This window comes from Tasmannia lanceolata, unplaced genomic scaffold, assembly GCF_043159265.1.
Source record: "Tasmannia lanceolata isolate RefF3 unplaced genomic scaffold, GAP_Taslan_0.1 ptg000002l, whole genome shotgun sequence".
NCBI classification, from domain to species: Eukaryota; Viridiplantae; Streptophyta; class Magnoliopsida; order Canellales; family Winteraceae; genus Tasmannia; species Tasmannia lanceolata.
In genome coordinates, this window is record NW_027518679.1 from 13,989,977 (window position 1) to 14,014,463 (window position 24,487).

At 40.2% G+C, this 24,487-nt stretch overlaps 2 protein-coding genes across 5 annotated transcripts in view; one reads left to right on the top strand and one right to left on the bottom strand.

The window, feature by feature from the left end:
* Positions 1 to 7,955, top strand: part of TPR8 (Tetratricopeptide repeat (TPR)-like superfamily protein) — a 106,849-nt gene extending 98,894 nt beyond the window's left edge. For all 4 annotated transcript variants that reach the window (XM_077380014.1, XM_077379955.1, XM_077379880.1 and 1 more), the window contains 4 exons: positions 5,083 to 5,246; positions 6,638 to 6,684; positions 6,820 to 6,870; positions 7,382 to 7,955. In XM_077380014.1, coding sequence (XP_077236129.1) covers positions 5,083 to 5,246; positions 6,638 to 6,684; positions 6,820 to 6,870; positions 7,382 to 7,711 — 592 coding nt within the window. In that variant the 3' untranslated portion in view covers positions 7,712 to 7,955. The remainder of the gene's footprint in view (positions 1 to 5,082; positions 5,247 to 6,637; positions 6,685 to 6,819; positions 6,871 to 7,381) is intronic.
* Positions 7,956 to 17,664: 9,709 nt separating this feature from the next.
* LOC143888420 (uncharacterized) lies at positions 17,665 to 20,438 on the bottom strand. Its single transcript, XM_077392831.1, has 2 exons — positions 20,366 to 20,438; positions 17,665 to 18,038 (listed from the first exon to the last, which is right to left on the bottom strand). The coding sequence occupies exons 1-2, from the start codon at positions 20,436 to 20,438 to the stop codon at positions 17,665 to 17,667; spliced, it is 447 nt and encodes a 148-aa protein (XP_077248946.1).
* Positions 20,439 to 24,487: the final 4,049 nt, after the last annotated feature.

Below are 24,487 nucleotides of genomic sequence, written 5' to 3' on the forward strand. Positions count from 1 at the left end.
TTCAACTTACTTGAGTTATATGCATAATTTTGTAAGCCAGACACACTGAAATTCAGCCATAACTGTAGGAATTCCTGCTCCTGTCAACTATTGAAATATGATGCCAATTAGTGCCCTTCTTTGTGATAATTGCTTTACCTGAAATAACATACTTAAATTGGGTAGGATCCAGATTTATGATAGTTTATTTCCAAACAAGAATGTCAGTTTTTAAATCAAAATTACTTGGTCGAGCAACTAGATCTCTAGTTAACTATTGAAATATGTGGCCTATTGAAGAGTGTTAAAGGGTAGTTTAGGTATTACGTGTATGTTAGAGGGTATTATAGTCTTTGTATCATGTTGCCCTACTTTGGGCCTATATATACATCATATACATGGGAGGACTCCTTAATGGAGACTCTCCATTTCTGCATTCCTCTTCTTCTTCCTCTCTACCTTATCTCCATTTCTAATATGGTATCAATCAAAGCAAAGATCCTAAGGTAGGAAAGAAAGGAAGATTTGAATCGTTCAACCCACGAATCGATTTGAATCGTAAGATTCAAATCGTAATATTTTAACAACAGAGACTCACATCTCTCTCATTCTCGCAACCCTTTCCTCTCCACCCATTTTTCATGAACCCTAACCTTATCCCACACACTACCCTTGCTACCCATATCTCTCTATCTATCATTCTCTCTCATCAGCGTATTGCGTGTATTGTGCAATTGCGCTATTTGGGTTACCCCATTCCCGACGCCCCCCTCTCCCATATTGCGTATGCATATATTGTGTATTGCATACTGCCCCACCTCTTTGCATATACCGCCATTCCCAAATCCCCTCCTCGTAAACCCTTGTCCCCTCCTTTGTTGTAACAACCCTTATCCCTTCATCCACCATCCCTTGCCCCTCCATCCAAAACCCCATTGTAAATCTATCCACTCTCCCATACCCAGATCCCGTAATCCCTGATCCTTTTCCATCCAAATCTCCCTCCAAAACTACAAATCCCCAAATCTCAACCCCAAATCCCTTATTCTTCCCTTTTTTTCTCTTTTGAATTCCCATTTGAAGAAGAAATCTTCTTCCCAAATTCCTTTTGGCATCCTCAAACCCTAAATCTCCATCCAAAACCCCAAATCCTTAATCCCAAACCCTAAATCCCAAACCCTTCTTGTGAGTTTCTAAACCCAAACCTCTTTTGTAAGTACCATTTGTAAATCCATCCATTTTCCCACACAAAAAAAAAACAAAGAAAAAAGATCCCTTCTTTTTTCTTTTTTTTTGGAATAGTAGAAAAGGATCCCTTCTTGTCCATTCTTTTTTCTTCTTTTCTCCATCCGTAACTTCTTTCTTGTTCTTTTTTTCTTCTACATCCATAAATCTCCTTCTTTCTCAATCTTAATCTTCTTTAATCCCTTTCTTTATGGTTTAAATCGTTTCTTTCTTTCTTTTTTGAGCTTATCCCCCATCCACTCTATCCTCATCTTTGTCCTCTTTAATCTCTAGTCATTGTATTCTATTTTTTTGTGTTGATATCAAAGGTGCACACCAAGTATTTGGTGAAATGTGTAAGAGAGGTATTGTGCCTTGATAGTCTTCTTTTCGTTGAGGGCGAGTGTTGTCTTGTGTTTCTTGTTGTCGTCTCCGGGTTGATGTAGTCTCGCCCTCTTAGTTGGTGTGTTGTTGGTGACTCCAGTTGGTGTCATTTCAGCTTTCCTTCTTGGTTGGTTGGTGGTTGTCTATCCTCGTCTGTCTTGATGTCTTCTCTAATCTTTCCTTGTCTGTCTTGTTGACTTCTCTAGTTGTTGTTATTTCACCATTCTTCTAGTTGTTAGTTGTTTCCTTCCCCATGGTGTTCTTCGTCCTTCTCATTGTTAGTTGCTTTTTCACATTGTTTGTTGTTCTTTCTCCGTGTTCTTTTTTGGTTCCTTCTGCATGTGTGTAATTCCCTTGCGTAGTCTTACGCATTCATCGTGGTCTGCGTTGCAATCCACTTCTCATTGTCTGGCTATATGCCCGGTCGTTAGCGTTGCTTGCGACCTTGTCTCCCTAGGCGATGTGGTGTCCCCTGTTGACGGTTGGTTATCTTCCTAGGCGATGTGTTGTCTGCCACCGTTGGTTGGTGCTCTCTCCAAGAGACGTGGTGTCCCCCGTCGTTGGTTGGTTGTCTTCCCAAGCGACATGTTGTCCGCTGCGTTGGTGTTGCTCTCTAGGAGCCATGGTGTCCCCCGTCATTTGTTGGTTGTCTCTCTAGGTGACGTGGTGCCCCCTATCGTTAGTTGGTTGTCTCTCTCTAGGCGACGTGCTTTCTGCCATCGTTGGTTGTTGGTTCCTCTCACCTTTCCGGTGATTGGACTTCTTTTCTTGGCGATGTGCTGCTCAGCTGTTGTCTCTGCTCGTGGTACTTTGCCGTTGTTCTCCATGGGCGCCTTTCGTGCGCATATTTTGCTCGCTGGATTGTTGTTTCCCTATCGCGGTGCCTCCGTTCGATAGCTCGTGGTATGCAGATTAGTTGCCGCTCTCTGATTCAGAGGGAGCTGTTCTTTTCTTATGGTCATTGATCTCGTCCTATACTCATTGTGGTCGTTGCCCTTTTTTGTTCTGTTTTTCATTATGTATTTACCACACCAGCTTGAGGGAGAGTGTTGTACCAAGCTGGCTGTGTGTATGAGATTATCTTTTTTTATTATAGTTGTTAATGTAGTTTTCTTTGTAACAAGCTGGACTTCCATAGTGTATACACTCCAGCTTGAGGGGGGTGTTGAAGAGTGTTAAAGGGTAGTTTAGGTATTACGTGCAAGTTAGAGGCTATGATTTGGCCGACACTTCGAATTTATTGCCGACTCGCGTGTCTTGCCGTGTCCGACACGACACGCGTGTCCACACGTGTCGTCACTCCTTTGGACACTTTTACTTGTATTGCTGGAAGTGTTAGACTTAATGTGGGTGTGTGGACATGTTTTTGTACCTTGTCAAGTGTGACATTCTATTTTTTTTATTGAATATTGTATTTACCTAATTTAGACAACTCGTATCCATGTCGAAACTGGACACACGAATCCATATCCACAAATCATGATTACATATACTTTCCACAAATCATGATTACATATACTTTCTATTTTAGCCGTGTTCCCGTTTCTAAAGTTTGGGGATTTGCCATGTCCGACACTCTGTGTCCGTGTCCACAAATCATAGGTTAGAGGGTATTATAGTCTTTGTATCATGTTGCTTACTTTGGGCTTATATATACATCATATACATGGGAGGACTCCTTAGTGGAGACTTCCATCTCTCCATTCCTCTTCTTCCTTTCTTTTTTTTTTTTAAATGACAATTCATTTAAGTTAAATAGTTTTGGCCAGGGACAAGATGTCCCACAGCGACAAGTACAAAGGAACGATCCGAAGACCAATTACAAAGACCTTTTATAATGGTGAGTTAATGGTCGACACAACTAGTACAAATTCCTGGAGGACTCCCTCCTTAGCTGAAGTATCTGCCGCCTCATTTGCAAACCTCCTCCGGTTCTCAATCTTAGGCTCCAATAATGTCATTAGATCTAAGAGTCCCGCGATTAGTCCTTGAATCCTCCAAGGACCGTTAGATTTGTTTGACGCCCAACTTACTACATTTGTTGAGTCCCCTTCCACTATTGGCTGCTTCAAGTCATGCTCATGAGCCCATCGAAGACCAAAGACTTTAACTTCAGCTTCGTTCGCGTCGCATTCTCCTGCTGGTCCCTAGAAGGCCAATTAGTGCCCTTCTTCTTCTTCCTTTCTACCTTATCTACATTTCTAACAAAGGCCAATTAGTGTACTTTTTTGTGATCCTTGCTTTCCCTGACACAACAAACTTAAATTAGGTAGGATTCAGATTTATGATAGTTTCTTTCCAGTCAAGAATGTCAGTTTTGAAATCAAAACTACTTGGTGGAACAACTAGACCTCTAGTTAACTACTGAAATATAAGGCCAGTTAGAGCCCTTCTTTGTCATAATTGCTTTACCTGAAATAACAGACTTAAATTCGGTTGGATTCAGATTTATGATAGTTTATTTCCAGACAAGATTGTCAGTTTTGATATCAAAACTACTTGGTGGAACAACTAGGCCTCTAGTTAACTATTGAAATATGATGCCAATTAGTGCCCTTCTTTGTGTTAATTGCTTTACCTGACATAGCATACTTTAATTAGTTGGGATTCAGATTTATGATAGTTTATTTACGAACCACAATGTCAGTTTTGAAATCAAAACTGCATGGTGGAACAACTTGACCAAACTAAACTGGATGACTCAACATGGTTATGAATTGCGCAAGAATGAAGATGAAGAAACTGAAGAAGAATGAAGATAAAGAAACTGTATCAATGAAACCTTTCTGGTCTAATAACGTGTTGATCGATGGTTTGCTCTATGGGGTTTCCTCGCAATTGTCACTTTCTGAAAGATTTATTTACATTTGAATTGGAAAGGAAATAAATATGGGGCAGAGGGAAGATGGAAAACCAGAGGGAAACTACAGAAGCAGCCAGAATTTCCTCATAAATCAGTACGAAGTCCTACATTGTTATTGCCGAGGTTTTCTAGGCATTCAGAAATCAACCTTGCAATGCTAGATCTTGGTCAGTCTTTAACTTCTGAAACTTACGAGCAAATGATAGTAGGGCTCAGTACTCAGGGATCAGTGCACTCCCATTCCTCCTGTTCCTTCAAGCACCTTATAAAGGGTGAATGTGCGCATTAGGATTAAACTGAGATCAGTTAAACTATAAAATAGTTCAATCTAGGTATATATCCTGACATGAATAACAATGATATGAAGCTAAAGGGATTAATGATCTTGGTGTTCCAAACGTGCAAATATAGGTGAACAATTGTTTAAGTATCTAGATCTCTGTTTTTTTTTTATTTGAGATCAATTGTTTACTGATATTATTGACATGCGTGGGCTACCATTCAAAAAAAATAAATTGACATGCCTGGGCTGTTGAGCCACGCAATTTGTGATTTTATATTGTTTACGTTTATTTTGTTCTGATACATAGTTGCATCTTTAAATGAACTGCACTGTAATGCATGGTTTTCAGGGCAGCAGCTTACACCCAGATCCATAAATATATTGAAGCAATTGCAGACTGTAATAAATCCATTGAAATAGATCCAAGTTACAACAAGGCATATAGTCGTTTGGGCATGGCTTATTATGCACAAGGGAACTACTGTGATGCTATTAACAAAGGATATCTGAAAGGTTGGCATGAGATTTATAATATTCAGTGAGAGCCATCTTAATTCTACTCAATGCAGTAAACTTGGAAGTGTGAATTTATGATAGGACCTGTCTTTTCAATGCAAGACGTTGTTTCATATGGACAATTATATTTATCAGTAATGTCATTAGTTTTGTCTGCCACAACAATTATTTCTCATTTTTTTAACTAAAAGAGAAAATTGAATTTTTTTTGTTTTTGGATAGTGGGGAAAATTGAATTGTAAGCAGTGTTGCATGGATTCGGATTCGCGTGTCGGGATCCGACACGGATTTGAGGTGTCAGATTCGGCAAACCCCTGAAAGTAGGATTCGAATTCGGTTTTTTTTAAATAAAATAAAATTTTCAAAATAAAAAATTTATATATGTGTGTGTATTTTGTATATGTATATATATTCATGAAAACTTTGAGGATAGAGGGTTGGGGCGAGTTTTGTATTAAGAGAGTAAGAGGAGGGGGTCGATGTTCGAGGGTCAAGGAGCAAGGTGTTTTTATTATAAGAGTACGGGTTATTCTTTCATATAAAAAAAATTAAGAAAACACGTTTAAAGGGAAAATATACAGGATTCGCATTTTAAAAGAGACAACGATGAATCAGATTCGCCTGAAAAAAACAGGATTCGTGCGGGACACGGCTACAAGAATCCGGTTGTGTCCTGCGTGAATCCATGCTTGATTCGCATGTGGAGACGTGTCAACACGGATTTGGCATAGGGGGGCAAAGAATCCGTGCAACATAGATTGTAAGGTTATAATACCATTAAAAAAAAAAATAACAGGTGGTAAATCATTATATTTTACTATTCAGTAATTTTGTTCATGATGTAGAAAGCAATATGAATCTCAATACACTTCTTACTGTTAATCATTACTTTCTATTGCATGGTGACACATTGTTCTTTGGTGGAATTTTCAATTTTTTTTATTATTGGGTTATTATTAGAAAAATCCATGTAAAATAAATTTTTTTTCTGCCGCAAAGAGAAAAGAATTTTTTGGAGAAAAAATCTCTATTATATATCTTTTGTAAATGGTTACTCGGTAGGGAACCTCTTGATGGACAACCATATGTATATCTTTTCTTTCAAATAATGTTATTAACAGCTTCAAAACCGGAGGTCCACCAATTAATACAAAACCCTTATTTTTTAAGAGGAAAAATTTGATCTCAATAATTCTTGCGTATTTTCATTTCACGTCTAAATTTGTTGTGAAAAAATTTCTAGCACTCTTTGTCACCTTTAGTTAAGGAGGTTCGTTTATTTTAAGGAGCACCAATCATGCAATATGGACATCAGTCATTATGTATTTCAACTAAATTGTTATTATGAATGAACTCTAATTTTTGACTCCATGTCTTATTTTATGCAGCATTAGAGTTGGATCCAACTAGCGATTCCATTCGTGAAAACATCCGGGTTTGTTTCAATGCACACAGCTAGATTATGTTATGATTTCTTTCTACCTCTCCCTATGTCTCCCCCGTCTCCTTGTCTGTTTTTTTAGAATATGTATTTCCTTTTTGCTCTAGTAACTTGCATTTGGTTTCATAGGTAGCTGAACAGAAACTGAACAAAGAGATACAACAAACAGAAAGAGATCAGGTAGTTATGTGTCATTGGTTCCCTTGATTCCCTTGGTTCATTATTTTGATTCAATGGCATTGAAGTTAAAACTTATTGCACCTGGTGGAATCATGTTACAGTTTACTGTAACTCTTCTATTAGTTTTGCATCTTCACGCATGTCTATGCATTTTCCCGTTGAAGAGCAATGGTAGAGGGAGAGAATTGAGAGGGCACGAGTAAGGAGGGTGAGGAAGTGGCTGAAATAAAATGCAAAAGAAAAACTATACTAAAATAGTGTTTTTCGTTTTCCTATTTTTCAGCCACTTTGAATCATCTCCTCAGTCTTACCTTCTTAAATCTCTGCCTCTCACTCTCCTCCACTCTCTCACCAGTTGGTAAACTAATATTCCATGAAAAAAAATTATGTGGTTGCCAAACATGGCCTTAAAGTTAAAGGTGCTTTTTTTATTTCTGCCATATCTATAGCTAAATATCTGATTGTGTTTCCCCTTTTTATTTCAATGACTTAATTTCTGTCACATTTATAGAACACAGGGCCAAGTCATACCCAAGAAAATTCTTCAAGGAACCGTGGTGCACCATCTATGCAGTTCAATAGCGCCCTTCCTGTTGATCTTGCGAACATTCTTATGAACATGGCTTCAAATGCATACCAGGGGCAAAACACACAAGACAGGCCACAGAATGGTGATGAGGAGGGTTCAAATGAGCCTGAAATAAGCATAAATGGGAACATAAGCGTAAACTTTGGAGAAGTACCAGATGAGCTAACTGGTACTTGGAGATCTGTGATGGAAATGTTCTCATCAGCCCATGGACCCCAAGGGGGCATGCATGGAGGTTCAGCCCCAAACTAATCCATCATTTAAAGGATACAAAACTACATAAACAATGGAGAGTGACCAATGGTTGAGATGTTAGCATCATTATCTTTTCGGCTTCTAATCTTAACTTACAGATTGAGTTGAATGGCTGAACATTTGCAATCAAGACGTGTCTTGATGGAGGTTAGACTGAGGGTGTTCTATTCATTTCAATGTAGATCAGAAGTGTGAAAAGCATGTTTTTTTTAATTTAAAATCTTGCCTTATTTCCATTGTATCTTGGCTTCCATTTCACCATTATTTGAACCTAAGGCCATCTTTGGCATCCATGATTTATTTTTCATGGAATATTAGCTTACCAAATGATGAGGGAAGGTGGTCAAGGAAAAGACCTGAGTGGGACTGGGTGAGGATAGGACAAGGAAAGGCTGAGAAAAGAAGCCCCAAAAAAAAAGAAACAGAACCCACTCAAAATAGGATATGTTCTTTCCTTGATTTTAGCCAATTGTCATCCTCTCCTCATTCATGCCCTCTCAAGACTCAAGTATCTCCTTTTCTCACCCTCTTTACCCCTCTTACCACTTGATAAACTAACATTCCATGGAAAAAAGTTTATTGGTTGCCAAACATGGCCCAAAAGAATTCCAACATTCCTCTTGCAAATGTGGAATAAGCACGGCTGTGATTAGGATCAATACTGAGTAGACTGTCAGCTGTGATTTTTGCCAACTCCACATTCGTATGAACTTTGCAAGCCTCAAGTAGTTATCTTTGCAAGACAAAACAACCTTGTTTTGTTTCAGTAGAGGGAGGGAGGGAGATATTATGTTAATAGTGAATGGAATGAGAGGACTAGCTGCCGCTAATAGTAAAACGGATTTATCATCCTTTTCTCCTATATTCTTTAGGCCTTGTGCTTCGTGAAGGTGAAGTTGTGAAGAAAGCAGCTTAAGTGTGTCGGGTTGAGGGCAACCCTAGCCCTACCTGAGGACCCACAACCTCAACTCGAACCCGACTAAACTAGAGCCACAGGTCAAGGATGGTCAAACCCAATCTAACCCGCCGTTAAATATCTCAACGAGGAGAGAGAGAGGGAGCCATCTTCCCCAAGAGCTTTTGGGCTTTTCTTCTCCGGCGCTACCCCAAGGGCCCAAGCCCTTCAAGTTCCTCCTTGCTGTTAAGAAAGATCTATCCATAGGATTTGATCTGAGATTTGTAAGTTACTCAGATTTGTTCGTTCAATGGAGCCACCTGATCCCGGAAAAATCAATCTCCTAGATGCTCTCCAAGAGGCGATAGATGTTCAGACGGAGTACTGCCCAAATGAAAGCCTTTGAAAGATTGCAAGCTTTTCCAAAACCTAAATACTTTCCGAGATGAAAGCACCGAAGCAAATGATTTAGACTTCGATCCAAGCACTCACTTCAGAAAGGGAATTAGACTTCACAAAATAGTAGCAAAACCTTCTCGATCTGAACCAACCTCCGGGAAAAAAAAGAGTAATGGCCCCACGAAAGTAAACTTCGCATCCAACCCCCTTTCATCTGTAGATAGTCCCTCAAAGATTGCCCCTGAATTCTCCACGCCTCCGGCTCTTACATTGAGCCAATTTTTCCCAGATCTCAGCACGGAGAAGAGAGCCGAAGATGAAGAAAAGAACCCCTGTAGTACCGGAGAACCACCGAAATGGCCAAAGCCAGTACACTCAAAAATCCTCTGGGTAAAACCTCCTTACCCGCTGAACAGCAGACCCCACACAGTTCAGAACAATTGGTGAACAGCAAATTGGCCATGGCGGGAAAATTCGAAAATTTGGCTCGCTTTGAAAATGGGCACCATTCCATTTTTGAAGATAATGATGGTACTTTTTTGAAAATAGACCCCACTTTGTGAGACAAGCCCCCCTCCCTTGAGATGCCCACCTCCCCCCAAACCTCCTGCCCTTCAGATTCTCCTACCCATAAAGTACTCTATGCAATGGATAACTAGAAAATAACAGGTCCGTGCCAGGTTACGAGTGGGGAAGGTGTTAGGCACCCCACTCACCCGAGAAAACTTGGTCTCTTATGTCATTTTTATTATTTTTGAAGAGTTTTGGGCGAAAATCATGTAATGGGAACCGACATCCCTCAGAAAAACGACCTATCTAAACATGCATGACCCGCGGATGGGCAATCACATTAAAAGAAAAGGAAAAAACATCCATAACCTAAGGAGGGTTGATATCAGTGTCACCTGACATTGGAATGAGCAGTAGAGTCCGCCGTCTCCCCCTCTCAAAAAGAAAAAATATATACATGCCAATATGTACATACAGAATATGAATCAAATCCTCACATTACTCGTAGGGTGGCTGAGAAGAGTAGTGCTGATCCAATACCAGATAACCCTGATACTTGTCTGCACTAATCATAACTCATCACATCTAAGAAAGCAGTAACATACAAATGCATTATACATCTAGGTAAATAATGGCAGATATAAGCAGATATCATGAAAAAAGATAAGCAGATAACCAAGATATGATAAGCAAGTAAGTACTACAGCTAAGCATGCAAATAAGGAAGTAATCACATAAGGTAAGCAAGTAAATACTACAGCTAAACGTGCGATCAAAACAGCAAGTAATACTACAGCTAAGTATGTGTAAACATGTAAAACTATGCAAGAGATATAACTAAGAAGTAAATAATCAAGACTAAGAAGTAAATAATCAAGACAAAGAAGTAAATACACTAACATGCACCTATACAAGAGATAATGTCAAACAATAGACCACAAACCCTAAAACACTAAAAACCCTACAAAAAATGTGCGTAGGGTTAATCTGAACTCGGATGGCCGTCCAAGTTGCCCATGTATCAAAGTCTCTTTTGGAATCAAGATCAACACAGTTCGGTGATACTATTCCAAGCTACGATGCCTATTGTGCTTAGAACCACTAAACTAGACTCGACCAACTAGACTGGACTAGTGATTAAAGCTTATTAAAGGCGATTGAATTAAATTGAAGTTGATTGTGAATTTTAGGACATCCTATATGCTCCTAGACTAGATGCAAGTTCAATCCTGGACTAATGCAGGTGGGTCCTATTCTTAAGTGTGACTAAGCTTATCCTAAAAAAAAATATATAGGCTATCTAGTGAACCCTATTCTAGATATCAGTTGACAATGTGTACAATTGACCTAATTGAGGCACTACTAACGTCTATGACTCTCCTATACACCTAGGACATATTCCTACTGCAAATAAGAAAGAGGTTTTGAAAATTTTGAAAATGTTTGTTAAAAAGGTTTTTTGAAATGTTTGCTTTGAAAAGTTTATTTAAAATGTTTGACTGGACTTGGGAAGACCCAAGCTGCCTACGTACCCTGTGGAAGATGATCAAGCCAACGTAGTTCAAAAACCGATTTTCCAAAATACATTTTTAATGTTTTTTAGCTTTTATGTGTTTTTGTCTTTTAACTTTTCAATATTTTAGTAGTTTTATATATTTTCACCCTTTCAGCTAAAGGGTACCTATAGACAACACTCCGTGATCCACAGCCTAGCAGAGTGTCAACACTAAAGGACAGAATCCCTAGAGCCTAAGGGCATCCCTAAACAAATGAACTAGTGTCTCAAGATAATGTGAAATGAATCCCAAGAAGGCTGAACCTAACAAGACTGGGCTAGTCTATAAAGAAAGGGGAGAGATACCTATGCTATAAGGCAGATTCTTAGTCTATAGGATAGACTCTTATGCTAATGAAAAACGCATAGTCTAAAGGACTGACTCCTAGTCTATAGGGCTGACTCCTAAACTAACAACTCTATAAAAGGGGAGTACTAATACGCAAAGCATGTCTCCTAGAAGAAGAGGAGACAAATGAGGTGCTAGTGAGATTGGGCAAGTCTCCTAGATACCAAGATGGGCTCCAAGTAACCTTATCATTGCCCATGCAATGATAAATAAGGAAGGGTTAGAAAAACTTAATTAGTCTTTAATTAGTGGGGGTGCTCTATCAATGGGACTAAGATAGTCCCTTGAGGGTGACTTCCTAATGAGACTATGATAGTCTCCTAAAAGAATGGGCTCCAGATAGCTCTATCATTGCCCTTCATCTCTTCGAACTACATGAAATGAAAACTTTAACAAAATGGAATCCCAGGACCAAACCTTGTTACTAGTTTATTCGAACATACACATCAAGAGTTGCAAAATCAAAGCAACACCTAAGCCAAGAGCTAAACTATAATAATATGCCCTGAGGATGCATGTCTTGAAAACCTCTAAGATCTAAAAGGGAATGGAGCTGAAGATGAAATGAGGCATATCAGAGAGTAAATATCTCTAGCATCATGTCCTCATAAAATGCAAGGTATAGTGCAGTTTCCTCAACAGTAGGGACATAAGTTCTCAAAAGAGAGACACCCTTACCTCCATATTATGTGAAGGCACTGTCCTTGCCATCAAATGTAATGGAGTATTACAAGAGTCCTCATAAGTGAATTAAGAGAATAATAAGGACAAATTAATCAAAGCATTAATTCCAAAACCTAACAGGCTGACACATGTATGTAAATGCAAAACCAGCAGAACATATACATGTGACATGGAAATTTATAAGATCAAGCGACTATGCCGAGTTTATGTATGTACATAAACAAAGAGCTTAAAAGGGGAACACGTGCATGGGTTCAAAGCTTATTGAGTCAAATACATATACCCAAATCCCACAAGAGCACAGAACAAAAGAAAAACCATGCACGTTGAAACCAAACTCAGCAAATCGACATGAGCAAATGATCAGAGAATCAAAGAAAATCATATACATGTCTTCCAACCCAAGTAAGCCTAATGTCAGCCCTGACCCGCCCTGAGCCCGAACAGGGTCTGGGCTGGATTTTCCAACCCTGAGGGCGGGTCAGGGTTCATTTTTTAGGCCCTGACTCAGGGTCGGGTCGGGTTTAGGGTTAATACCTCGGGTCAGCCCGACCCGGCCCGACCCTAAGTTTTCTATTATAGAATTGAACCATTTGTGCATGTTTCTTTTGATAATGTTTTCTATTATCTTGGATTGATGTTTCTTTAGATTATTATTATTAATTATCTATGTTGTCCGTCATGTTATTGAATTCATATTGTCTTATTTTGTTCCCCTTCTCTGTTTATTGATCATTTTGTTCTATATGATATGTGGTTCCTTTATTTTTGGCACTCTTAATAGGTATTTGCACTAGGGTCAATCAGGGCCAATTAGGGCGGGCCAGGGCCGTGCTGAGCCCTGTAGGGCGGGCAATGGGTTGAGGCTTTTCGGCCCTGACTTAGGGTTGGGGCGGGTAAGGGCCGAGATAATGACATCCAGTGTTGGGCTAGGGTTTTGAAAAACCCGACCCTGTTGCAGTCCTAGTTTATACCATCTTTCGATATGCTCTCAAACACGGCATACACTCAAATAAATTCAGAAAATTGTGTATTGGTTCTGTTGGTGGACAAGTGTTCAGAACAATACATGAAACAGCCATGCAATCTTAAGAAGAACCTTTTCATGAGTATATAAAAAAACAACTAATTTTGCCACCATCAAAATGAAGCAGGGTCAATAACAATCCCCAAGATGAATTCAAGAAAATGGTATCACCGCTGCCCTAATTCATAATTGTACCTCCCAATCTTATCTTTTACCACTTCAGGATTCATCAAATGGTAATCACAATTTTGAGGAGAAGTTACCACAAATCATTTAGGAAAAGGAAAACACAAGTTAAGTCTGTACAATTGGGCATACAGAGTAGCATTGACATCAAGTCCTCAATAGAAGAAAATCAACCCAAGCTTTATCTAATTTTGATGATTACACCAACTGTCCTTGTCTTTTAACGTTCAAATATCCGGTGGTCTTTACTGTTCCCAAAAGAATCCCTCACAAGTCGAATTGGGAAAAAGCAAGGACACTAGTAGGTAGGGCTGCACCATTAGGAAAACATTGTTGGGCTGATATCATTTCCCCAAGAAACGACAGAGAAGTATTTGACAAGAGGTACTGTATCTCTAAACACCATAAAAATTAAGCCACTAAGCAGCCTAAGTCACTTGACATCAGCTAGAATGACCCTAAGAAATAAAATCATAAATGACTTCAAAACTTATGACACAACTCAACTTTATAAACGCTAGAATAGAGAAAAAGATGTACAATAACCCTGAAAAAAAATGTTGCAGCTCAAACGAAATCATATATTCAACTAAATAAAGAGGTGAAATGCAATACTGAAAATTTTGAAATCCCATAATAAACTGTGAAACAGACCATTCCAAGTATTTTGCATGGCTTCAATTTAAAGCAAAAGTTATATATAAAGCACATGATAAGCATCAATGTCTAGATACACTCAAAACAAATCATATGCAAGGGCCACTTTATAACCTGATAAAAAAATGACTTTGGAATCAATTTATAGTCATTGGTTCTTCTCCATCGAGCACCCCAATATTATTAACTAGCATTTCACCATTGAGAAAATGACTGACAATTAGCATTGTATGACCGGGTATGCATATGGCAGCAGGTGCCAAAACTCTTTTTTTTTTTAGGTAAGTTGGGGTTAGGCAGGACCCCGACCAGATATATTGATTAATAAAAAAGATATACATGAAGCATGAGAAACAACCCTCGCATGATAGGGGAGGGACAAACAAAACAAGAGCACATAAAGATCAAAAGAGGACGCAAAACATGACACAGCAACCACAAAAAAAAAACAAGGGCTCAAGGAACCCGTGGAACAGACTAAACGGACATGAATCAGACTAAACGGACATGAATCTAACAGCTTTTCTCTAAAGAGCGGGTCTTCGAAATTGAGGGGAGAACAAAAGACGGGGATGCCCGGAAGAGGGGCGATGGCTTTCCCTTCTTTTTTTGGACCACATGCCAAGAGTCTTCTTTTGGCAAAATTTTTGAAGATGAATGCACTGAGCTCTCCTTTGTGGTTTCATCATCCCCTCCATCATTGTCTTCAAGGACTGCGGAACTGTTTACGAGCTGGATTTTTGATGAAAACGGGGTGCCACTGCCTTCAAGAGAAGGTTTGGAGCTAGAAGAAATCTGATCTTTGCACTTGATCTCGGATGTAGTAGGAGTAATTGCATGAGAATCTGATTCACCCAAACCTTTTTGCTTTGGTATCCACATTTGTCTAGGTTGCTTGTTGGAGTTAATTTGGAAGTCTGAATTGAGGACACACTTATCCGTTCCATGGCTAAAATCATGACAATTTTTGCAGCAGATGGTTTCCAGTCATAGTCAACAGGTTGAACATGGGTGCCAGTTGGAGTTTCAATTGTAATGTAGAGTCTTCTCCACACTAACTTCAACACAAACTCTAGCAAACATAAGTCGGGAGCCTCGGTTGTGTGGGAATCCATATATAGGAGCGGCCGAATCAACTTGCAATCTTGCTTAACCCTTTGTGAGTCCAGAATTTCAAATGAAGACCCGAGAACCTGATCCAGATTGGAATAGAAGTCAGCTTGAATCTTTAATTGTTGATTCTGGAGTGCACTTATGAAGAACTAAAACTCTCCCACCGAATGTAGTAGGGGGAGCTTCAAGAACTTTGGTATAATCCTCAACATTGAGGAACTTGAATAAAAAGAAGCTGTTATTGAGGGTGAAGAGGTTAAATTCCCCTTTGATGTTCCATTTTCGGAGAAGGAAATCCTTGAGATTTGCAAAATAAGGCGTTTTTCCAGGGAAGAATCCTACCAAGCAGTTGCACCACTTTTCCTCAACTTCCACAAACTCATCGTCTTTCAACACAATTTTTTCTTCATCCTCGGGCACATGGTCATCCTCAAAATAGTCCAGGGAGGTTGGCTGGGCCTTGCAAGGGTTCTGGGAGAAGACTGCATTCCATTTTCCGGTGGAAGAGGGTTGACTAGAGAGATTAGTGGGTATTTCTTCTGTTAGAAAGGTTAGAAAAATCCCACGTAGTGGAAAATTAAACTGTATAGAAGAAAAAATTTGCTCTAACCCAGGATTCCTAGGGACTAATTAATTTTATAGTGATTCAATAAACATAAATATAAATACCTTATTTTGCTGATGAGAAGAAAAACGTTTCCATGATATACTCCTCGAAAATCTGCCAACAATCTAATCGATGTGAAACCCCAAGTTGAATCGATGGATTCCTTTCGTTGCACAAAGGATCTTGTAAACAACTCTTTGGTTACTTTATAATCTGATCTAAGTCAAATTATTGGAAATTCTTGAACTTTTAGAAATCCCTAAATTGCATTTTTCCAAGTAAATAACGTGCGTTGCTTTATTGGATAAAAATAATTCCCAAAATATCTCCTGCACTCTTTCCTTTTTTTACATTCCCGCTATTTGTTTCCTTAGGATATCCAATAAAAAGACACATTTCGGTTTTCGGTCGAGTCTCTAACTTGTCAGCACTTATCTTTTTAACATGGGCAGGACAACCCCGTATTCTCATGTGATTCAATGAGGGTTTTCTACCATCCATAACTCATATGGAATCCTTAGTACTAACTTAGTTGGGACTCGATTAAGGATATAGAGCGTTGTTTCTAAGACACACCCCAAAGAAACAGTGGTGCCTTGCCAAAACTCATCATGGAACGAACCATGTCTAACAAAGTTCGATTCCTTCTTTATGACACACCGTTCAACTCAGATGTGGCAGGTGGAGACCATTGAGACTTAATTTCATATTCTTTTAAGTATTCCTTAAACTCATCTGAGAGATACTCTCCTCCCTTATCAGAGCGAAGAGTCTTGATTTTCTTATTTAACTGGTTTTCTACTTCATTTTTGAACTCCTTAAACTTTTTAACGGTCTCATACTTGCGTCGCATTAGGTACAGATATCCGTACCTTTAATGGTCATCCGTGAAAGTCACAAAGTAGACAAACCCTCCTCTTACAGGATGAGAAAGAGGTCCACAAACATTCGTATGTATTAACCCCAAAACACTTTCACTTCTTCCACTCTTGCCTTTAAAAGGAATTTTGGTCATTTTTCCCTATAGACATGATTCACAAGTTGGAAAGGGTTCCACTTGAATAGAATCCAATAAGCCATCTTTCACTAACCTTGTGATCCTCTCCAGGCCAATATGACCTAATTGAATATGCCAAAGTTGAGTTGGAATTACCGTGTCCTTACCCTTTTGAGGTTCGGAACATCAATGCTTGGAATACTCTAATTGTTACTCACATTCTCTTTGGTGTTAATCAGATACAAACCATCTACTAATGCACCTTCCTCAATAATAGAATTTTCTCTTTTTAATAAACACTAAACTTTTATTGAAATCTACTAAATATCCATCTATAATATGTTTAGAGACAGAAATCAAATTTCTTCTTGAAGGTACATAAAGACAATCTTTTAATAGTAAGTATTCCCTAGAAAATGCCAAATAGTAACCACCCACAGCAAGAATTTCAACAATTGCACCAGTTCCAACCTGTAGGATGAGTTCGCCATCAGTCGGCCTTCTGCTTATCTTAACCACTGCAAAACATTGCAGACGTGTGAGGTCGCACTAGTATCTACATACCATGAAAATGCAAAACCAATCGTATTGGTTTCAGCAACAAAAACTTACAACAGACCTTGAGAAGGCTTGTCGCCCTGCTTGCTAGCTAAGTAGCTCATGCATTCCTGCTTCCAATGTCCATGCTTGCCACAATGGAAGCATGCATCGTTGCTCTTGGTTGACTTTTTCTTGAAAGTTTTCTTATTTTTAACCACTGGAGCCCTTTTCTTGGAGGCTCAGCCTTTTCCCCTTCTTTTCTCCTTACCTTTAGGTTTGGTGACTGAAGGTACATTATCCTCAGCTAAGAAGATACTCTTCTTGTTTACCCTTTGCAGATCTTCAGTTGATTGGAGCTGGTTTAATAGCTCAGTCAATGTCATTGTTAAGTTGTGCATATGATAGGTCATCACAAACTCTTTGAATGACCCTCATAGGGAAGCAAGAAAAATGTCTATCTGAGTTTCTGCATCCATGACGGCCCCCAAGATGTCGAGTTCATTAAGAAAACCTGTCATCTTTAACATATGGTCCCTAACCGAGGTTCCCTCTACGATTTTAGTGGATACAAGGCCCTTTATCACAATCAGTCTAGCTGTGCGATTCTGCTCTCCAAATAATTCTTTTAGATTAAGCATTATTTCTGCGGTTATAGCCATTCCAACATGTTGCTGCAACACATTAGACATAGAGCCAATGATATAACACTTAGTCATTTCATTATCACCAGTCCATTTTTGCCTCCTGTCCCTTTCAGCCTGTGGGGCATCGACAGTAGGCTCTTCAGGTTCGGCAGTGGTAAGAACTTAGTAAACTTTCACACCTGTTAAAACCAGTATCAAATTCTTTTTCCAGTCAGTGTAATTGGGGCCAGTTAACTTATTATCCTCTAGGATTTTAGCTAGTGGGTTGAAGGAAGCCATTGATCTACATTCAATAAAAAGGAGAGGCACACATTAGCAAAGACTTCCAAATTTAAGTTCATTAATTTCATAATATATTTCCATTGGATCTGGGTTTTCGATCTACGATGGTACCACCCATTGTATGTCTCATTCACGGGCCCATCAACCTCGTGAATCAAGAGAAATTTGTAATTTCTCTAATGGGTATTGGAAACATATTCATAACTTTGAACAAGCGGATTGTTCTAATCCAATATGCCTCACATAATATCCGATTTCCCTTTTGGCCTCCAAGCATCGCGGTATGTTTATCCTCTAGGATTCAATACCCTTTGCTTGGTTAAGTTAGATCCATTGCCTCGAAAAACAACGTAAATTTACAAAAGCTTCTGCTTTGGCATGTGACCTTTATATTTTTGCATGTTTCCCTTATCCCCATGTGACCATTGCCAAAGGAATGGAATCGGCTTCTGCTTTGGCATATGACCGTTCTATTCTCTTGACTATGGAAGGCCATGGAGTTTAATTCTTTGAATTTGAACTCCATTTATAAACTTAATATCATAATGAGGGTATTTTTATAGTGGGAGTGTGAATATAATGTTACTTGCATGTTTTAAGCAAACAACCATCCAATGGAATAAAACATACATAAAATAAGCATAAAGCAATCATAAGACATCCATAACATGAACACATCCATCCAAAGCATAAGCTCAATTTGGTATTTGGGATGTAGGGAACTCCCACTAACCTTATAATAACGATATCCTCATGACTCCACATTACCAAACTGAGGGTGAATTTTAGGCAACTAAGTGCTTTCGTACTAGGAAAATTTGCCGACCTCGAGGCGAATCATCCAAAGGGGTAAATCTCAGATATATGCCTCATCAAAAATTGCTAAATAAATCAGCAACATCAGTGTGTAGTGTGTATGTCCGTCCTTGGGCGAATAAAAAACTGTCATCATTCGCTAGACCATCTGAAGCATCTCCATGCCACGATTGATTCGATCCGTTCGTCGGCCTCCAAGTCAACGATCCGATCATCAATTGAGCTTATTTCAACATGGAATAAACTACCCTAGTGTCTACACTAACCTAGGTAATCTATACATCATGATCAAATCTCCATGGGAAACCAGTTGTCCGCCCAACTGCCCAGAGAGAGTGTAACAATTAAATAAAATTATAAATAATACATTGCAGACAATATGTGGTACAAACCAAGAATGATAAGATAAATTACTTGCACATCAGCACATGAAACCATAAATTAATTCATGCTTGAAGTGCCCAAGTTGAGGTTCAAACTCCCTTTCTGCCCAATATTCACCAATAATGAATATTTTGTACAATTAATAAGTTAATTAATTTTTAACCTACCAACCAAGCATATGATCTCTTTGAAAACATGTTTGAAAACGTTTTCAACATCAGAGAGATCACCATAAAAAATTTCATGTGAATCGGAATTTGTTTGGTTGAAAAAATACAAAATATTCTTTATTTGGGAACATTGTCTGATAGCATGACCATCCGAGTGAATCTGACTGGGATTCAATTGCTCGGATGAATTTTGAAAGTTTTGATCATGCTAAGATCTACCCAAAACAATGTTTGAAGAGTCCATACCTGGAATATAGACTTTCCAAACTTGTTTTGGGTCCCACGGGAAAAACCCGTTACAAAAACGTACTAGAATTCCAGCAATTCCAGCAAATTACATGCAACTTTGACAAATCATATCTCCTAATCCTCCAGCAAATTACATGCAACTTTGACAAATCATATCTCCCAATCCACCCGTCAGATTTTGATGATTCTTAATGCATTGGACTCTTACTCGAGTTTACTATTCAACCATGTAAAGAGATCATCCGAAAAATCTAGCAAGCAGATCAAATCTACTATTTTCTCAAAACAGTCCTATGTCTATTAAAATCACACATAAAGACTAGGAACGTCGGATAGCCGGGATAAACGTTCGGGCTCACAGCGGGTAACCATATGATCTATATTTGGTTCGTTAGCCTCCTAATATATTCCCTAGTGTTCTCTGATACCACTTGTTAGAAGGGTCATATCACTCCCGGGCAAAATCGCTATGCGCAGCGAAATAAAATCATATAGTATAAAAATTATTCTTCAATTTTGCCCTTAGCCCAGGATTTGTGGAAACTAGATTATATTTTGGTGATGAAATAAATAGATAAAAAACATACCTTCATAGAAATTACCACGGAGAAGATCGTCTGCTTGATCTACTCCCCGAATCACCACAAACAAACTTTTCATCGCGGACGCTGCAAGTTGATCCGATGGGATCCTTTGATCTTCATAAAAGGGATAGAATAAAATATATTCTATATTAAGAGCTGATCTAAATCAGTTCTTAAATATGAAAATTTAAGAATTAGATGGAGCTTTTGATCTCAACTTGTAATCTTTAATGGAAACAAGTTTTAAACTTGAGAAGGCAAAGAGAGAGAGATGGACGTTTGGCTAAAGGGAGAAAAACAAATTTTTTCAAGGTTTGAAGGTGTATTGAAAACGTCCAAAACCTTTGGGTTTTATAGAACTTTGGTTTTCCAATTTTAAATCCTAAAAATTCTCATGATTTACTTCATCTCCAAGTTGGAAACAAAGTTGCCAATACTTGTTTTAATAAAACCTAATGCCCAACCAAGGTTGGTCGTTTTCTCCCCTCTTCAAAACATGTGGTGTTGCCTCTTTGCACACCTATATTTTCTCCAAAATATTCTCCTTTTGGTTTATCTCAAAACTAGTTTCCTTTTCCAAATTGTTTTCTAATAAAACTTTAGATAAATACTGTTGGGGGTAAAAATCGGCATTAACGGTACCGACCCTCAAACCCCTTCTCCACCATTCAACTAGATCAATACAACCCCCGCATCAATACTCCGTAGCGAACAATGATCGGACCTCCTTGATACTTCTCCTTGACCGGTACCGAGCTACTAGGGAAATCAAACACAATCGCGGGGATCTCGCCCCCAAGCGACTAATCCGGACGGCCGTTACACGTAAGGTGCGGCTTTTGAATTCAAACATCCCGCCTAAATCACCATCCACGATCTCCGCCCAGAATCGCAGGAAATCATATCTCCCTGATTTTATTCTCCATCCGTCGCGCCCCACGTGGGCTAAATTAATGGCCTAATTGAAATCTCCAAGATCGTGAATCTCCTCCCCTATAAAAAGGGGTCTATACACTCAACCAAGGCATTCAATTCTCCCTCTCCTCCTTTGGTCTGGTAACTTGATTGAACCCTCTCCCATTCCCCGTCCATTGTCTATGATTACCCATCTCTGACTTGAGTATCGAAGTGGCCATCCGGAGCCACAACTCTAGGCTCACTGATGCTTTTTCTGAGAGCAGGATTACAGGTTCTGCGAACCTTGTTCGTGCAGTCAGATTTTGGGCGTCATCAGATTGGCACCAACCGTGGGACACAACTATGCCAAAGTCGAAAGCTACCTCCCAACCTAACGGTGGAATGGTTACGAGAAGCCAAGCAAGTCAACGAGACTACGAACCACCGGAGGAGACGGGAGAGATGGTTACTTCCGACGACTCTCCGGTAACAATGACCGTCTTCAACCAACTCACACAGCAACTTGGAAGCATCCCGGCCGCCCTCCAACAAGTACTCCAAAGGATCCCTCCCGAACCGGCAGCGCCACCTCCGCCTATAAACCCGCCGGGCGAAGAAATTCATCCTGTCGAGATTTTAGAGGAGCAAGGATCCTCAGAAGGACGAAATCCTCGGAGTCAAAGATCCCGCCAACGTCAACAAGGGTCTGCCTCAGTCACCAGCCTGCCACCCGACCATCGCCGTGATAATCGCAAACGAAGAGGTGACAACTCGATGATGGAACCAACGAATCTAGCCCATCGGGATGATGATCGGATGCCTCTGTGAAGAGAAAGTCCTACGAGAAATAATCAAGCAAAAGAAAACCCCACTGTCATGGCCGATCTCCAACGCCAGATAAGAGAACTCCAACAGCAAATGAAGTCGCCCTGCGACCCGGACCTCCTGGCAGAATGGGATAGTGAAATCACTTCTCCATTCGTTCCAAGAATCTCTAATGCCATCGTTGCTATGAATTCTGACATGCCTCGGTTGGACCTCTATGACGGGTCATCTGACCCTCTTGAGTTTCTCCGAACTTACAGCCGTGCGATGGTAATTAGGAATGCCTCAGACGCCACGATGTGTAAAGCTTTTTCCGCCTACCTAAAGAAAGATGCTAGCAACTGGTACAGTCGGTTAAGGCCCAACTCCATCAAGTCATTCCACGAACTGGGAAAGGAGTTTGTTGCTTATTTTGTTAATAGTCGGCCCCGAAAGAAGCCAGCCGATGCACTTCTGACTTTACGGCAAGGAAAGGACAATACATTACGGAAGTTCATCGGTCGGTTCCGAGTGAAACTCCACCAGATTAACAAACCGAACTTCGATATGGTTCGCGCCACACTTTGCCATGCCATCTAAGATAGAGACATGAAAGTCGCCTTGAATGTGAATCCTCCTCGTGACCTCCAAGAACTCATGGCCACTGCCGATAGATACATCAATAATGAGGAATCATTTGCCATGGAAAGGGAGTTGGAGAACACCCGAGGAAACGAAAAGCGGAAAGATGACTCTAGGGCGCTACCAAGTCATAAGCAGGCAAGACACAACGATCGACAGAATCGTCGCGCCCCAAATCCCCAGTTTGAGAGGGTCAACCACACTCCATTGAAAAACACCATCTCAAATATCCTGTACGAAATCCGCGATAGAGAACCCATACACTGGCCTGAAAGAATGAGAAACTCGGGAAAAGGTAAAAGCTCCAGCAAATATTGTCATTTTCACCAAGATTATGGGCAACTCCACCGACAATTGTTATCATTTGAAGAATGAAATCGAAAGACTCGCGGGACTTGGTCGGATTGATCATTACCTTCAAAATCCCCCAAGGAGCCAACAACGACCCAGAACCGAAATACATCGGCAGGACGAACATTGTCGCTCGCCAAACCACCGGGCGGAAAGCAGTAGGGAAAGAGCTTTGGATAAGAAGGAAGCACCTAAGATCACCAGAAATATTGACACCATCTATGGAGGTCCGGCGTCCCGAGGACCAACCGAGGAAGGACGCTCCCTTTATGCAGAACAAATCAATTCCATAGAAAACCCCTCTAAGAAGTCAAGGACGGACCCAAGTACCAGTGTACCCATCACCTTTACCGAGGCAGATTATGGAACGATAGATCGGCAGCATGATGACGATGTGGTAGTCCGACTCACCATCGCCAACTTTAACTTGGGGTGAATCTTGATAGACACTCGAAGCTCGGTCAATGTCCTCCATCAGGACGCCTTCGCCGAAATGGACATCAGCAGTGATAGGCTGGAACCTGTTGACTGGTCCATCTTCGGATTCTCTGGAGGAGAAATCAAGGTACGAGGGAAAATCAAACTCCCCGTAACATTTGGAGCTCACCCGACCTAGCGCACCATCATGCAAACCTCCGTAATAGTCTGCATTCCTTCCACTTATAATGGGATCATCAGAAGGCCAGCGCTGAATGAACTGGGGGTAGTGGTTTCCACTGCCCATTTGAAAATAAAGTTTCCCACAAAACGTGGTGTCGGAGAAGTTATCGACGACCAGGAGAAAGCTCGCGAGTGCTACACCGCCCTGCTGAAAAAGAAAAAAGCTGCCAAAGAAACTTTCTCCATTGGTGGTCCCGACCCTTGGGTAGAGGTAAAGCAGGGAGAACCGGTGGAGGAACTCATGAAAATTCCTCTGTTCCCCAGCTCCGACGAACAAACCGTCCAAATAGGTTCTCTCCTGTCAGGTAAGCTTAAAACTGACCTCGTCAATTTGCATAGATTTCATGAATCTCTCACGGATCTCAACAAAGCGTGTCCCAAAGATTGTTACCCGTTACCGAGGATCGATCACCTCACTGATGCCACTGTCGGGAATGAGATGCTAAGCTTCAAGGATGCCTTCTCCGAGTACAACCAGATCCAGATGTACGGTCCCGACATTCCAAAAACTTCCTTCGTCACGGACCAAGGGTTGTTTTGTTACGAAGTCATGCCTTTCGGCCTCAAAAATGCTGGCGCCACGTACCAACGTCTCGTCAATAAGATTTTTGCCGAACAAATTGGGAAGAACATGGAAGTATATGTCGACGACATGGTGTGGGACCCGATCCCGCGAGAGGGGTGGGGCGCGAGCCGCCACGCTCTCTCTTGGTCTCTCGTACCCACGCGATTGGCGTGTGCATTTTAATTATTGATTTTAATTCATCTTTT